Genomic DNA, 17,333 nt, shown 5'->3' on the forward strand with positions numbered 1-17,333 from the left:
CCCTCAGGGTCCCCTTCCAACCATTCTCTGATTCCAAGCCGAGCCTCCCGAGTTTACTCGGAAACAAACCCTACTGTGTTCAAACGATGCCTTCCTGACATGTAAATTAACGTGGTAGCCCAGTGTGTGCTACTGGGACCCCCAAAGCTGCAAGGGCGGGGAACAAACCAGCGCTTGGAGTTTGGACCGGAGTCTTAGTAAAAAAACCAAATCCATAAGCGATGTAGGAATTCCGCCCCGACCCCCAAATTTCTGCACATCTCCCAAGCTGTACATCTATGGGGAGGGCTGTAGGGCCTGGTCTTCCGAGGCTGAAGCCCAGCTTCTCTATTTTATTTTCTTCTTCAAACGAACGGTTGTTGTAGCCGCCCAGAGAGGGAAAGCGCGTTTTGTGAGGGAAAAGAAGGCGGTTTTGTGAGGGAAAAGGACTGAGAGCCGAGAGCGGGGCTGAGGTGCGTGAGGGGAAGGCGAGACCCTCCTCCCCTCAGCCGCCCGGCCGGCTCTTTCCTCCCTCTCTGGCCCGCTGTGCTATTTCCTCTTCCTCTCGGCGGGCGGGAGGAGAGACAGAGAGAAGGGGAGGTAGGCTGGGCAGGCCGGGCAAGGAGGAGGAGGAGGAGGAAGAGGCAGCAGCGGCGGCGCTGTTACCGCCGAGCGTGGTGGTAGGACGACGACGACGACGGACGACGTGGGGAGGGGAATAGACCAGGGAGACCGACGAGACCCGCCGCCGCTGCTGTCGTCGTCGGGCGGGAGGGCGGCGCTAGGAGCTGGCGGGGCCCTGAGCGAGCTTACAGAGTCACCGTGTCACGGCGGCGGCACCCGCCCGTCCGCCCGCCCGCTTGCTGCCTCCCGGGAAGGCGGGGAGGGAGGAACTGCAGCCGCCGCCGCCACCATCCCGGAGAGGCCTCACCATCACTACTACTACGAGCGCCGCCGCCGCCGCCGGAGTCGATTCGCCTCCCTCCGCCCGCCCGCGCCGAAGCGAGCCGCCTCCTGCACACGGAGGGGGTGACTTGGGAGAGGCTAGGCCCAGCCTCGAGCCTCGCCCGGGCCCAGGCTGCGGAGCCGGTGCCGGACAGCCAAGACCGGGGGTGGGTGGGTGGGTGGGGAGGGAAGTGGGGGGGGGGAAGGGAACTGGAGCCCGGGACGGGCCTGGGCTGGGCCGGGCCGGGCCGCTGCCGCCGCCTTCTCCTCTGAACTAGGATGTCCCGACATGAAGGTGAGTGAGTGCGGGGCCGCTGCTGCTGCTGCTGCTGGCCGGGCCTGGGCGACACCGGGCGGGGGATGGGGAGAAGGAAAGGAAGCCAAGGAGAGAGCGAGAGGTGGATCATCATGGCGCCGCCGACGCTGCACTAGGAGGGGTGGCGGTAGTTCGTAAGTCGGCAGCGGAGCCGGGCCTCGGGTAGCAGCCGCAGCCGGCGGTGGCGGGAGAAGGGCGGGCCGGAGCTGCTTTGCATTGTCATGGGGCCTGTGTCCGTTACGGCTCCCTTTTCGTCCCGGACCAGGAGGTGGCCTGAACTGCGGCCTAAAAAAAAACGAGGCCCAGGCGGTTGTGGGCGCCTCAGAGCCTGGCCTGGCTTTGGCCCCGCCCTAAGGGGGGGAATATAGTAGTTATGGGGCGAATGAATGCCGCCCCGTTTCCCGGGACGATCTGCGCCTTTATGGCCGGCGTGATTTGATACGGAGGGGAAGAGTGGATGTGAGCGAGCCAGGCCCAGCTGGCAGGGCAGGGAAGCCCATGGCTTGGCGGGGCTGGGGGGAGAATAGGAAGGGTGGGTTTTAGGGGCAGGCTTGCATTGCCGGACAGAGTTGGGGGTTGTTGTGGGGCACGTGGGAATGGCGTACATAAGGCTTCAGGGCTAACGGCAAGTGAGCGCTTGGGACTGGAGCCGGAGAGGGAAGCTACATTTCGGTGTCTAGGCTTGGTGAACCAAGAGGAAGGGAGAATGGCAGGTAGGGGTGGCTATGCGCAAGGAGAGGATGTTGGGAAAGAAGTGGGGGCAACGCAGAGGGAGGACAAATGTAGTTTGGCACTGTATTGCCGAAGGAAAATGGATGCATGCTCGTCAAAGTTATGGGTGGGGTGGACGATGATTAAATGGTGGAGAAAAACTGGCAGCAGTACCAGTGGGGATATATGCCCGGCAAGGAGGGTAATGTGTGGGTACCAGAAGCCTGAAAAGTGCACAGAGGGCACTTCGTATGTGTGTTAATCTGGTAAGAGAAATGTGCACACAGAGTTGTGCCAAAGTGAAGTGTGGACATGTGAGGAAGTGAGTTTTGAAGAGGAAGTTGAAATTGGGAACACTTCAGAGTTGGTGTGACTTGCAGCATATGCTTCAGGGAATTCTTATTTTGGATGGCAGAGAAAGGCTTGTGATGGGTGGTAGCCATGAAGAGCAGCAAATAATGTAAAGTTGAAAAGGTTCCCTAAGGGAGAGTGAATATATAGGGCCGGATTGTTGATGTAGATAAGGGCTTGGATGATATTCTAAAGTGGTTGAATATATATTTTCATACTTTTTTGCTGTAAAGTTGATTGTAATCTGAGTAGCTGTTGAGAAACTAGTAAATTGCAATTCTATCTAATCTGATAGGTCTCCCCTAGTCTAGGGCAAGTAAGAATTATTTATTATTTACCACATTTACATTCTGCCTTTTTCTCCAAGTTGCTCAGTGTGGTTCTCCCCCTCTTCATTTAATCCCCGCAATAGCCCTGTGAGGTAGGCTAGTCTGAGAGGCTGTGGCTGGCCCAAGGTCAGCCAATGAACTTCATGGCCAAGTGGGAATTTGAACTCTGGTCTCGCAGGTCCTAATTTGACCCTAACCAATGCACCACACTCAAGTATATATACATTCAAGCGTCTTTGTGGCACATACGTCCATATGGGCTGATAAATTCACAATAGCTATTTACAACATGACACCTTAAAAAATAAGTGGCTAATGTGTGGTCCTCCTGATGTTGCTCTACAAGGACCTTCATCTTCCTTGATCGTTTACAGTTCTGGTGGCGCTTATGGGAATGGTAGCTCACCAAGTTCTGAAGGACCACACATTAGCCGCAGCTAACTTGAAACTTACTTTCTTGGATATAATTGTATGCTGCCTTCCTCCTTTTGTTTACTCACATTTTGCAGCACCATAGAAGACAACACGGACAATAGTTCACTTTGCTCTTGATATTCTTTTTTTGTTGATGTGGAAGTAAGTGGATGATCAATAATCAACAGTGAGAGGAACTGAAAATTTGAAAAGGTTTGTGGGTAATAGGAAGAATTATGTGTGACTAATGGACCCTATTTTGTTTTGTTTTCATTTTTCTGGTGATGTTAATTAGCAATAAGATGACATGCAGAAGTTATATGTAGTAAAACTTTTAAACAAGCAAGCACGCATTTAACAGCCAATGGATATGGAACATTGTCATGGAGGCAGATACGTATATATTAATGATACTGAGGAATAAGTAATCCATGACAACCAAAACTTTTGTATTTAAATGTTAAATGTTGCTGAAAGTGTTAACTTCGATTACGTGAAAAATAATCTTCCATTTTTTACTAATGGTTGGTGTCTTTTTGATAGTTGAAACTCCATTAGCTAATTCCATTAGCAAATTCCAGCTATCAAAGGGCACGACTAACCCAACAGTAAAAGATGGAAGATAGTTTTTCAGTGTTATGTAAAGTTCAGTCTTCCATATTTACTATTGGTTAGTGCCTTTTGACAGTTGAAATTCCATTAGCTAATGGAATTTGCTGCCAGATGTGTCAATGAACACAGATTAAATAACTTTACCAGGGGATTTGATGAATTCATGGAGAGGTGTGCCTATCATGGAACCCCCCTGTTCATAGACAGTAAGCCACTGAATACCATTTGCTAGGGGCCAAATGATATGGGAGTGTTCCATTTGTGCTCTGCTTGTTGGCTTCCTGCAAGCCTCTGATTGAAAACTGTTGGGGACAGACTGCTGGACTAGATGAATCCTTGGTCTGATCCAGCAGAGCTGTTGCTTTTAAATTAGTGAATAGTAAGTTATTTTACTGTTGTCCTTTTGAGGCTGAATGGTTCTTACAAGGGCTGCAATCCAGTTGTGTGCAGGCTTCAAGTATAGTAGTGGAATAAAGATCCATTGTAGCTGTGCTAATTAAAATTATAACGGAGAGGTGCCAAGTACGTCTGAGGTTTATATGTATCCTGTAGATGCCAGCTCTTCAAAGTGTGAGAGCTTTCTACTATAAATGACTGTAATAATAGCTGCTTTCAAAGTATTTGTTTGAGGGTAGGATCTTGGAGATTCTGTAGCCACACAATCAACTTGGTGCATGTGCACATGTCCTTGTAATTTGTGAACTTCTGCCGTTTTACAGCCTGATCCTGTGCATTTTTACTTGGAAGCCCCAGTTCAGTGTTCATAGGGCTGCAGCCTTAAAGTCAGTTTTAGTTCCTGCAATGAGATTTCAATGATGAAGAGATTTTTTTTTATTAATGTGGATCAACCCAAACTCAGACACTCTAAAAAAATCTGAAAGAAGTGTGATAATCTGGAGTGTTGTTTTGCAAATTATGGATATTATTCTTAGCTGCATCTTGTTTTAGTATTTGCTGTGTTAGTATTTTGGTTGTTGTTTTTGTTGTGGCCAGTCCATAAGAGAGGACACTAAAATATGATGCAAACATGGCTACAATGCTTGTTTTGGCACCTTCTGAGTTCCCTGACCTTTTTGTCCACTAATAAATCTACATCAGCTGTGAAATTACCTGAGTAACTCCTGTTTCAGTGAGTAATGTTGATTTTCTCAGAAGTAGTTATCTGGACACCCAGTTTGAGTCTTAGCAGGAAGCAAGTAAGAAGACAAATGGAAATACAGTAGAAAGTTTTTGTGCATCAGACAGCTGTTTGAGAGAACTATGTGTTAATGATCTGAGAAGCCTTGGGTTACCAGGGTCCTGTTGTTCAGGAGTAGGTTGGGGTATATTAACTGGTGGCAAAGACTTGGGAACCAAAGCTGGAGTTCCAGGAAGTCAGCCTACTTAACTTGTAGCTGATCTGATATTGGATGTGGCCTCAGTGCCTACTAGAGCATGCTGTCAGTTTATGTAGTGTGGCTGCTCAGATCCCTGCTGGTAGCTTAGTAAAGGAAAGCTTTGATTCTGCAACTAGTTATTGGCTTTCAGTGAAACTGCTTGCTGAACAGTTGTGTTTGATATATTTTCAGTGCTCAGACCATATTTTTTGTTGCTCCCTCTTTGGGTTATGGCAGCTGAGCAATCTTGATCCTGGCTGTAGGTTTGTGGGAACATTTGTTGGGGAATAGTATATATCTGAAAGGCAAATTCTCCTCTGTTTTATGATAGTTCTGAACTGCCCCATGACATTGTCATTGTTTTTGAAGAAATTGTTTTATTCACCCTTCAGTGCAGATGCATTGTAGGAGGGATGGCTTGGACTTAGCTTGATTCCACACTTATTTTGGCATTCTTTGGCTGGTACCCGGTTTTGGCACTTAGGATACACAGCTCCAGAAACAAGTACATAACAAGTTTGAAACATTGTCTGTAATAATGTGTGACATTGCAGGTTTGTGTATTGCTCCAAATATTGTACAAATTGGTCTCTGTAATGTATGGATGTTGAGAATTGCCAAAAGCCTATCTCATCCAGAATTCTATTTACAACAGCAGTTAACCAGATGACCGTGGGACAAACAGGGCATCAAGCAAGCAGAGGTATACTGCCTTTGAATAGGAGGTTTGTTTTTAATTCTCATGGCTCATAATCAGTGAGATTCTTGATGCTCCATGAATTCTTCCAATTCTCTTTTAAAATCATTAAGTTAATGGAAACTACATCTTGAAGTAGTGGGTTTCTTTTGATTGTGCTGACCCTGTCCTAATAGAATGAAAAAGAGGAATAATTTGATTAAATTTATTCTGTGTACAGTGCATAACATAGCCTGGATCCCCCGTCCCTGGCCCCTAGTGCGTAGGTACTCACAATTGTTGCAGGGGATGGGAGACCTTGTAAGCACTCTGCTTGTCCTCTTGTACTCTGTAAAGCCACACTGACATTTGACATCACAGTAGACAAACAATCTGTAACTAAAAAATGAAACAACAGAGGTGAGGGGTGGAAGTGAAGGCAGGAGTTAACAGAGGAATAATGTTATTTCAGTTATACACAATTAGATTGAGTTATGGAGGGGATCGTGAGTTGTGTCAAAGTCTTCACAGAAAAGCTTGGTTTTGAAGGAAAAGAGAGAGGGGGCACCATGAAGTTTTTCTGGAAGGCAGTTCCAGGGGAGAAAGTAATTTCAAGGAACAGGGGATCTTGGGACACCTGTGGGTAGTGGAGCTGCTGGAGCAAAGGTCACAGGCAGTCATATATAGACATGTAAAAATCAGAGATAAAGGAGGTTAAGGCTATGGAGAGGTTTTCAGGTAAGGACAAGGAGCTTATACCTGAGACTGGAAACCAGTGTAGGAATACAAAGAGGGGAAATATGAGCTTATTATCCACGTGCCTAAGCAGGAGGAGGAATACTGATCAAGGAATGTTGATCAATTTCCTAGACAAAGCAGAGTGAGGAGGGCTGCTAGGGAATTAGTTGTATTAATGAATCCCACTTTTCTGTTAAAACAATAGAAGCAGTTTACAGTAGGAGTATAAAAACACATTAAGGTAAAATGAAACTTCAGAAACACATAACAATATAACAGCAGCAATTAAAACTATCAAAAAGCGAGCTAAAAACTCCAGGAAATAACATTTCATATACCGTACCAAACTGGGATTTTAAAGAAAGGCTTTACTAACTGTCTGAAAGCAGGAGATAAGCATGGTAGATCTTCACCAGGAGGAAGTTTTCTAGACCTTTTACAATCTTGGTGCTACCATTGAGGAGGCTCTGTCTCAAGGACCCACCTATCTGATCTTATGTATGAGTAGCACAGAGAGCATGACGTCCAAGGTTTTTTTTTATTGACATTTTTAGTAATCCAAAAGTGCAGTAGCAGGATTTTACATTGTACCATATACATAACAACCAATAAATAATAAGAAACAGAATTAGTGACACCAAGACATCCATGTTTCCTTAGCTGGCATGAATGTTAAATATTGAACACCTAAGTCTGAAGCAAAGGAAATAAAAGTTCCACCAGTTGACATAAAAATGTTCTGGATCTTCGGTCCGTCCTGTAAATATGCAGTTTTGATATGCAGGTGTGTTTTTTGGGTGTTGTTGTTGTTTACTCGTTTAGTCGTGTTCGACTCTTTGTGACCCCATGGACCAGAGCACGCCAGGCACTTCTGTCTTCCACTGCCTCCCACAGTTTGGTCAAACTCACGCTGGTAGCTTCGAGAACACTATCCAACCATCTCGTCCTCTGTCGTCCCCTTCTCCTTGTGCCCTCCATCTTTCCCAACATCAGGGTCTTTTCCAGGGAGTCTTCTCTTCTCATGAGGTGGCCAAAGTATTGGAGTCTCGGCTTCAGGATCTGTCCTTCCAGTGAGCACTCAGGGCTGATTTCCTTAAGAATGGAGAGGTTTGATCTTCTTGCAGTCCCTGGGACTCTCAAGAGTCTCCTCCAGCACCATAATTCAGAAGCATCAATTCTTCGGCGATCAGCCTTCTTTATGGTCCAGCTCTCACTTCCATACATCACTACTGGGAAAACCATAGCTTTAACTATACGGACCTTTGTTGGCAAGGTGATGTCTCTGCTTTTTAAGATGCTGTCTAGGTTTTTTGGGTAATCTGTCCTAATATGTTTAGGGCTTTAAAGGTTAGTGTGAGCCCTTTAAATTGAACCCAGAAACAAATTGGCAAAGAATACAGATAGAACAATATTTCTTTTTTTTTCTTTTTTTTGGTCTTGATCCCTGAAGATGCCAGCAGCATTTTCCATTAAATGAAATGTCTGTGTTTTCAAAAAGGCAGCCCCATGCAAAGAACTATTGCAGTAGTTGAGTCTGGAAGTAACCAGGGCCTGGGTAACTGGCAGTAGGTTCATCTTCTCCAGAAAAGGCTGCAGCTGATGAACCAGTTAGAAATGATAGAAGGCCCATTGCCCATTGCCACCTTCATTATCAGAGAGGTAATGGATGGAGTACCCACAAGCTGCATACCTTCTGCTTCAGGGGAGTATGTCTAAAATAGGTTAAATACCCTTATGAAGAAATACTGCTGGACAATATTTTTATTTTATCTGGATTACATGTGAAGTTAGGATTTCTTGGTGCTGAAGTTGAATCTGTTTAAGTTATTCTGTTTGCTTAAAAAAATTCCAAATGATTTCGTGACACAATTACAAACTTTGACTATCAGTGCTGTTCACTCCAGCTTGCATTCTGTGCATTAACTGGCACTTGCCAAGTATATACATTGTTGTTGTTGGAGTGTTCACCGTTTACTTCCCTCCACTGTGAAAAATATTCATGTAGGACTATCCCATGCTTTTCAGCTTTGCTTAACTACTTAGTAGTTTGTAACACCCATCTCCTTATCCTATAACTGCTAAATTTCCTTAAGAGCATTTAGTAATGCACAAAGTCTCTTTGAAAGCTCAAACACAAAATGTCAAGACTGTCTTTGTTCTTGACATCCTCGATGTATCTTAAGAGGCTGGTGAAGCAAAACTTCCCATTGCAGACTGCTGATTCCACACCCCCCCCCAAAAAAGCAAATGATTTTCCTTCTATATAAAGCCTTCATATCCTTAAGTTTACTTATCACTAATTTATCTGATGGACATGTTATTTCCTGAAGACTCTTGTTTTGAAATTCTACACAATTGGCTACTACCCTATTGGCAAGGAGGCAGGCAGATTTTTAGAAATCAAGTGTTACCGTATTTTAGTCCTTAAAATATTAAATTGGATTGATGACATTCCAACCCTAGTTACTTGTTGCTTTGAAATTGAAATTCGAAATTGTCAGTTCTAAAGCCTCATCCTTTCTCACCTCTATCCTGTTTTAAGATTAAATGCTTGAAAATAAAGGTTCACTTGTGACCATCTTTCTAGCATCTTATGTAGTAAATAAACATGGATGCAAATGACTTTGCTTCACCACAATTTCCCTTTCATTAGTACTCCTTGCATATCTTTGTTACCTACTGCTCTCACTGCCTCTTTGATGGGATTCTTGTTATTAATGTGTATTTTTATTTAAGTTCTGAACTTGATTTATTGTAGTTTTATAAGTTGAAGATCTTTATCAAGCAGAGGCCCTTGGCTTTTGTTCTTTAGTTCGCATACAACATGGAATAATTTGTGGCCCCCAGGAAGAGAAACTAAATCTTCACATCCTTTGTTTTAAGACAGCCAGAGCACAATCTATTCATATATATATGGCCAGGATGTGGGCATATTACATATTGGAATATGCTGAATGTGTATGTCTTTACATTTTCCTGTTGGTGCAGTTTAGATTAGCAATTCAGCTATTAATGAATTCTATTTATCAGTAGCTAATGGGATGAACTGCACTTTGAACCATTTTACTTGCTAAATGCCTGCCTTGGAAGGCCTGTGCAACATCATGGTTGTACAAACGTAATGATCTGTGCAGAACAAGGACTTAATAAGACATTAATTTTTTTTAGTCTTGTCTGCTGCTCCTAAAGACCTTATACCCAAGGTAGAAGTGGACGCTGAGCGGGGTGAGATATATTCCTGATTCTCTGGTTCCTGCCATCTGTGATTTTTTGGAACATTGTCAGTTATTGGCCTTAAATGCACAAAATCATGGGTGGCTTATGAACGGAATTATAGAATAGGCCTGAGTCCTCTTTCATACTTATATTTATAACCCTTCCTGTCAGTACTGAATACATATTGAATAAATATTCCAAGATTTATTCTACAACTTTGTTTACAAAGTGTGTATCTTCTTACACTGAAAGCTTGTTGTAACTTCAGTGGTTGGAATTCAACATATGTACTGTACATGATGAATGAGGTCTACTCGTGCAAGAGGACTTCCTCCCCCTGTGTTTTTGAAACACCTTCAACTTCTACACAGGAAACTAATTCAAACTCCAGAAATATAGTTTCTGTGCAGCATTACTCTACACACTTCACAAAGCTTAGAATCTTAGAATTATAGAGTTTCAAGGTACCAAAAGGGTCATCTAGTCCAACCCCCTGCAGTGAAAGAATATTTTGCCTTACGTGGAGCTTGAACTCATAACCCTGAGATTAAGAGTCTCATGCTCTACCAACTGAGCTATCCTGTTTTTAATCAAGGAGTAATTTGCACTGATATTTTCTGCGCTTAATATAGTTTGCATCTGCCATTTGTTCCTTCTTTTAAAGAGACAAGATAGTATCATTTAGTAAGGCCAAGTGGGTTGAGCAAGTCCTGTGCTTACCTTATGCTGGGTCGAGATATATCACAGAATCATAGAGCTGGAAGAGACGACAAGGGTTGTCTAGTCCAACCCCCTGCAATGCAGGAATCTTTTTTGCCCAGCATGGGCTCAAACCCATGAGTCTCATGCTCTACCAACTGAGCTATCCTTCTCACATTCTGCTGCTGTGCTGGCAGAATGGCTGCCATATCCAATACAGGTCAAGCATATGTGAATAGGGCATATTCAGTAGAATGGTGGGCTCTCCCTGTGTATTTTGCCTGCAGCAGCCAAAAGGCCATCTACTTGGGACACTCATTCACCTTATTCAGGTGATGCCTTGCAGCAGCTGCTGCTGCTACTGCTAATGGCTTTTCTCTCAGAGGGGTAAGATGTATCTAACAGATGGCCTTAATGGAAAACTTGTACTACCAGAACATACAAATGCAATGAAATGCAAATGCACTACCAGAACATATAAATGCAATGCAAAAAAAGCAACACCCACCTGCATAATCTTTTGAAATACAGCCCATTGGTGGGTACAGCCCACCAATCAGAGACACTTCTAACAGCCAATGAAATCACCATGATGAGCACACACTTCTGCACCATCATACACGCAGCAGCCAAGATTACACCAGGACACCCCCTCCTCATCAGCCTCAGTGACACCACCAGCAGTTAGCCCACTATTGCCAGTCTCCAGACATCCTTAGATTGCCATAAGGGGTTCCAGTTCCTTAAAGCTTTTCATAAGCACATACACAAAGGAATGGAAGGAAGATACACACAACACTTGCATGTATTTCTGGGCAGGCTTCTTCTGCAGAGCAAATACAGCATTCCTGCAGTGGGTTCAGGATCTACAAGAGAAAGAAGCATCCTTTTACAAAGCAGCCAAGGGGATGGGCCAAGACATGACAGCAATGATACATACACAGTGACAGCCTTCAGTGACATTGTAAGAGTCATACATTTCTTTTTCTACTGCCCTATTTATGAGCTAATAAGAACTAAGCTCCTCCTCTTGATCCCGCCCACCATCACATCTAAGGAAGACTGTTTGAAATCGCTTCTTGTGGATGCAAATCCCCAAATTTCACGTGGGGTGGCAATCTTTATAGTGCAGGCTTTGAAACTCAGGGCTACTCTGACTGGGTAGTGTGTCCCAGACCTGGACCTGTTTTAATTCTTTGTATTACCTTTTTAACCTAATGTGCCGAGCCTATTTTGGGGCCATTATATGTTTTATATACATCTGCATTTTAGATTCCCGGCGCTGGCAACTAAATTTTTACATTATTGTTTTAGGGTAATTTAAATGTCACAATGCCAGTAATATCGTTTGAATCTTGTTAGGTTGCTTCTCTCTAGCATTTTTGTCTTATCCTGCTATGGCTGTATGCTAATGCAATAAAGGTTTGATGATGACATTGTAGGAGTTAAAGTCCTATGAAGGAGAAGGGGATGGGACTGGCCCTACTCACCTTTTGCATGCATGGAAAAGCTTAGTCATTTACAGTGGACCCTCTGGATATGGATTTAATTCATTCCGGGGGTCTGTGCGCATCCCGAAAAATATCCAGAGGTGCCACTTCTGTGCATGCGCACGATAGGCGAAACCTGAAAAAATACTTCCGGGTTTGCCGCTTTTGCAACCTGAACTTTACGTTACTCTAGAGTAATATAACCTGAGGGTCTACTGCTTTTATTTAAATATTTGTAGGACACTTTACAGGGATTAGTCCTTGCAAGGCAGCTCACAATATTAATTACATTCAAGTATAATTAAACATTGAAACATCTAAAATTATTATAGAATTGGCAAGAAAACACAGTATCAACAAAAAAGGTATAAATATAAAAACAAAAACAAGCTATACAGAAAGTTTAGAAGACAACAGTGAAACAACAAAATGCTCTCTTCCCTTGTGTTGCGGGGTGGAATATTTTCTGTTTCATAAGTTAAGTACTAACAGTGAATAAATGCCAGTTGCAAATACAGGATTGGCTAAGCTTGAAAGTTTCAAAGTTTTTAGCTTTGTTTACTACAACAACAGGCCTGGAAGGTTGCATTTGGCCCATGGACCTGAGCTTTCCCATCACTGCTCTATAGTGCATCAGAAGGCTTTCCAATGCAAACTGAAGAATTAACCTAATTTGCTTAGGAGAACCCACACAATTGCTTCCTCCACTATCTCTTGAGATATTGGAATAATGAAAGTTTTCCTGTCTGGGGTAGTTGTAGGAGTTACTGGGATCATGTACATGAAGCACTCAAAATTTGCTGTTTAAAATCAGAAATGGTTTTTTAAAAAAACATTGTTACTGGTCTTCTTGCCAAATTGAATTTATTTTTAGCCTTGCACATCTTTGGGTAGTTCTCAGATCTTCTACTTCAGCTTCTTCTTAGACTTCTGTGTAACATACCATGTTTAATTTAGAATCATTTTGCATTTGAAATCTTCTGCAGTTTGTGGAATTATTTTGGCCCTTTTTGTTGTAAGTGTGCCATGCTGTTTATGCTCCATGCAGCTTGCAGGCACTTCTAACTGCTGATGACGCATTGGGCAAAAGATTCCTTCATTGCAGGGGGTTGGACTAGATGATCCTCGTGGTCCCTTCCAACTCTACAGTTCTGTGGTTCAATGATTCTATGAATAGCAATGCACTACCAGCCCTCATTTGATTTTGTTTTAATTCAGATGCTGCACTAGATTTTATAGTTGTGTTGTCCAGCGACACAATGTTGAATTTGACCACTGTTGTGCTTAATTATGGTCAATGCTACATTCCTTTATTCAGTTAACAGACACGCAGAATCATTGGGTTGGAAGGGGACAAAAGGCCTCTGCACAGTCTTGTTTGGTATCATTTTCTTTGATTAAAAACTGAGACAAACAAGACAAATGCTCTTTAATCTCCTTTCCATCCTTTAGGTACAGTGGCTCCACATGATTTCTGTTCTTTTTATATATGAAACTGCAAAGTCTCTTGCTAGCTTCAAGGGATTCTTTTATATTCTACACAAGGATGAATTTTACTTTGCCTTTAGCTCTTCTTTCTACTTACAACTCCTAGTATAGGCTTCTTATATTACACTGGTCTAGAGCAGACTTTACATTGATAGAAAGTTCACCCATAGTTGCATACATACATCATTTTATTTATATGCCGCCTTTCCATAGTTAAAACCAGTTCAAGGCAGCTTACAACATAAAAATTATAATTGCAAACATAGCAAAAGTAGTTGTAAACAATAAATAAAATATCAAAAAGTACACAACCAAATTAAACAATTTCCATATAAATCGTGATAGGATCTAAAATAAAGGTACAAAAAATTAATATTAGTAGCAGCAGCAACTCCCCCCCCCCAAAGAAAACCACCTAAACCAGGGGTCAGCAAACTTTTTCAGCAGGGGGCTGGTCCACTGTCCCTCAGACCTTGTGGGGGGCCGGACTATATTTTAAAGAAATGAACAAATTCCTATGTCCCACAAATAACCCAGAGATGCATTTTAAATAAAAGCACACATTATACTCATGTAAAAACACCAGGCAGGCTCCACAAATAACCCAGAGATGCATTTTAAATAAAAGGACACATTCTACTCATGTAAAAACAGGCTGATTCCCAGACTGTCCACGGGCCAAATTGAGAAGGTGATTGGGCCGGATCTGGCCCCTGGGCCTTAGTTTGCCTACCCATGACCTAAATGGTACCCTAGTCCAAGGGTCTGTTCAGCAGCATTCGCTTTTGTAGCTGGAGTCATTTGGGGCCTCGCCCTTTCAGGGCAGGTGGGAAAAGGCCTGCAAGGCAGGGAGCCGGTATTCCAGGACTCACAACCAAGATGGTCTGATAGTTATGAGATCATTAGTGGGACATGAAGTTGCCTGTCCTCTATCTCCGCTTACCCCCCACCAACATACTACAGTGGTGCAGATATTTACTATTGTTAAGGTTAATTAGAGTTCCCTCTTGTCAGGATGTCAGACACCTACCGATGAACATTAGCCACGGAAATATGAAATCTGGATTGAAGAGCATAGCCTTTTCTGCATCCTGCTTCATTTTGAACATTTTGCTCATATTCATATTTTTATTTAATATTTGACTAATAATATAGCTTCTTACCTGATCTTTCCTCCCTTTCAAAATACAGCTCTTCAGCAGTTCAGAATTGTCACGTTTGGACCAGTTGTCTTGCGTGTCAGGAACTGCAGTTCTTGAGTGACAGTGATGTATTGGCCTGGGCATTAGGCTTGCATCTGAAAGATCTTGGTCAAATCCCTAGTGAGCCACAAAGCATACTGATGACTTTGGCCAAGTCACTGTGTATCAGTTGATTCTGTCCCAGAGGTTGTTAGGAGTAAGGAGAGGGGACCCTACCCTGTCTTGAGCTCTTTGGCAGAAAGATAGGATAAAACTTTAATTCTGAAGAACAGGATTAAATTGACAGAGCAACAGTTTTTGAACATCTTGTTGTCTGAGATCTCCTATACATTGTAGATGTGAAGAAGTATAATTATTTGTTAAAACTTAATTATTTTTCTAAACCTGTCAATTTGGTAGTTTATGATGGAGTAAATGGTGTCTAACATGTTTTTAAAATGTCTGATTTCAAGAGAGGATGGAGGTATATGGCGGAAGGAGGTTTTCTTTGAAAACAGTTGAAAGAAAATTCTAGGTACAGCAACAGCTTATAACTTACAAAATCCATGCACTTTGCAGGCTCCTGGGCTAGACTGCTCTGTACTATTTTGGAGATTACAAAATCTGGATAGAGAGGATTTCAAGCATTCCCTAGGAGACCTGGTACAAAAAGTTTGATGGACCACTCTGTGTACTAATATGAAAATACAGTGGCTTGTGTGGTTTATGATTATGGGAGCTGGTGAGAATACAATGAGTGTGTTTACAAACAGAGTGTGGGTGGTGTAATGTGGTGCTTGACGATTCATAAGTCTAAATGCAGGAATAATCGGAATGGGTGTTTTGTCTTTAGGAAATGAGACTTGTGATCTGGTGCAAAGTATTCATAGGCATCAGTTTTTGAAAAAGGTGTCATGTAGTCTCTTGAATTTATTCCAATACATTAAATTGACAAGGAGTTCAAGCTATTTGAGGAAAAGGTACTAAATAAAGTAAAACAAGGAAGCATATGGCCTGTGTGCTGGATCTGGCCCACCCGTCTCCACAGCTTTATCTCCAATTCCTGGCATGATCTTTTAAGGGCAGCTTGCTTTATTGTTTCATCTCAGGAGATAGCAGAGGTGGGAGAGAAAGCCCCTGCCTGCTCTTTAAGTGTAATGGGCAGCATTTTCACTCACTCCGGCACTAGAAATGTTGCCTTTTAGTTTGCAGCTCCTTTAGTTGAGGTTCAGGAAAAGCAAAACTAAATGCTGCAGAAATTGTCTTCACAGTTGCATGGGAGGAGACAAGGGAGGGGGGAAGTGTGAGAGCTTGATACTTGCTTAGTCTTGTTCCAGCTTAAGCATAAGTGACATGCATGTGTGTTTTATCAATATAAAGAAAAGAAGGAAAAAGAAGACAGTGATCAAGTAATTACCTGAAAACCAGTAAAAATTTCCTTCAATACTTTTATTTAAAGAATTGGAACCAAAAACTATTTTTATTGTGGAACTGAAGTTAAGCTTTCCCATAATTGTATTTTCATGCTAGAAAAGGCTTAGCCTGTTGAATTTCTGTATGCCATATTAAAGGCACAAGAATCCTGTGTGTCCCCCCCCAATGTCAACCATAAACTGAAGCCTAGGTGAACCTTTTAGAGACCGAGTGCCCAAACTTCAACCCCAAACGCACTTATTTATCGCAAAGTGCCAACACAGCAATTTAACCTGAATACTGAGGTTTTAGTGTAGAAAAAACAATTCATACATTAACATCTTTTGTCTTAAAAGGAAAATGCAATAACAGAGCTTTCAATGATACAAACAACTTTTTTTTGAAAGGTAAAAGTTTGCATTTGGCATGCTTTTGAACAATTAATGTGATTTTTGCTGTTGTATGCATGCCGATAATTTGTCTAACCTTGCTGAACTCAAGGCGGCTTCCTCCCAAGTAGAAACAACAGACTGGCCGGAGGCCCTGGCGCTTCAGAAGTTGACAACTGCTCAACTGCTCACCAGGGTTACCACCCGAGAGCAGAACAGGAAGGCGGGTCGGGCACAACCAAGCTTGATGGCGGAGAGGCGGAGCTAGCCCAGAGGCGGCCGTCAGGTTTGGTTGCGGTGGCAGATGGGCTTCATCGGTGACTTGAGTAGCGGTGGCACAGGCTTTGGATGGTGCAGCAGTTTCCCAGCATGAGCCCTCCTCCCCACACCCCACCCCCGGTGCAGCCCCGAGGGTGAAAATGGTGCCCTAGCAGTGCTGGGACCATGCTGGAAGTGGCCAGGAGCCTCCTGCAGTGCTGGAGTGCCAGTTTCACCCCCCTAGCTATGGCCCTGCTGGGGTGATGGTGTGTGTGCCCACAGAGAGGGCTCTGAATGCCCCCTCTGGCACATGTACCATAGGTTCGCCACCACTGGCCTAGGCTGTCAAATATTGTTGGATTACAGTAGCTCTCATAAGCCTTAACCATTGACCAGCTCTTACGAGCTCCCTGGTGTCCAAACAACTCACACATGAAACACAGCTCTGACTCCAGTCATTGGCCAAAAGCACTGTTACTAAAAACACTCAGAGGTCCTCTTAACGTTAGGTAAATTTTAAATTGAAATACAGTCGAACCTCCGTTTACATAACCCTCTGGTTACGTAAACATTGAGATGTGTGCACGCACGGCAAACCAGAAAGTATTTTACCAGGTTTCGCCACGCGTGCATGTGCAGAAGTGGTCCTCAGGTTGCGGAAACTTCGGAATCCACCTGGACCTCCGGAATGGATCCCGTCCGCAACCGGAGGTACCACTGTTTTAACCTATTCTAGTATTTTTTCCCCCAGA

The 17,333-nt window shown here is 43.3% G+C and overlaps 1 protein-coding gene and 1 long non-coding RNA gene across 3 annotated transcripts in view; one reads left to right on the forward strand and one right to left on the reverse strand.

Moving 5' to 3' along the window:
* The first annotated feature begins 1,100 nt into the window (after positions 1–1,100).
* KCMF1 (potassium channel modulatory factor 1) overlaps positions 1,101–17,333 on the forward strand; it is a 43,449-nt gene continuing 27,216 nt past the window's right edge. Inside the window, exon 1 of one of the 2 annotated variants that reach the window (XM_083593759.1) lies at positions 1,101–1,219. In XM_083593759.1, coding sequence (XP_083449885.1) covers positions 1,204–1,219 — 16 coding nt within the window. In that variant the 5' untranslated portion in view covers positions 1,101–1,203. Of the gene's footprint in view, positions 1,220–1,931; positions 1,954–17,333 lie in introns of those variants that run through there. The other variant, XM_083593760.1, reaches the window with a different exon arrangement.
* On the reverse strand, positions 5,743–10,492 carry LOC310753105. The gene is made up of 2 exons (XR_014543186.1): positions 6,005–10,492; positions 5,743–5,899 (listed from the first exon to the last, which is right to left on the reverse strand). It is a non-coding gene; the product is annotated as an uncharacterized lncRNA (long non-coding RNA).

The sequence above is a fragment of the Podarcis filfolensis genome, assembly GCF_964270895.1.
Source record: "Podarcis filfolensis genome assembly, chromosome: 17".
Lineage (NCBI taxonomy): Eukaryota > Metazoa > Chordata > Lepidosauria > Squamata > Lacertidae > Podarcis > Podarcis filfolensis.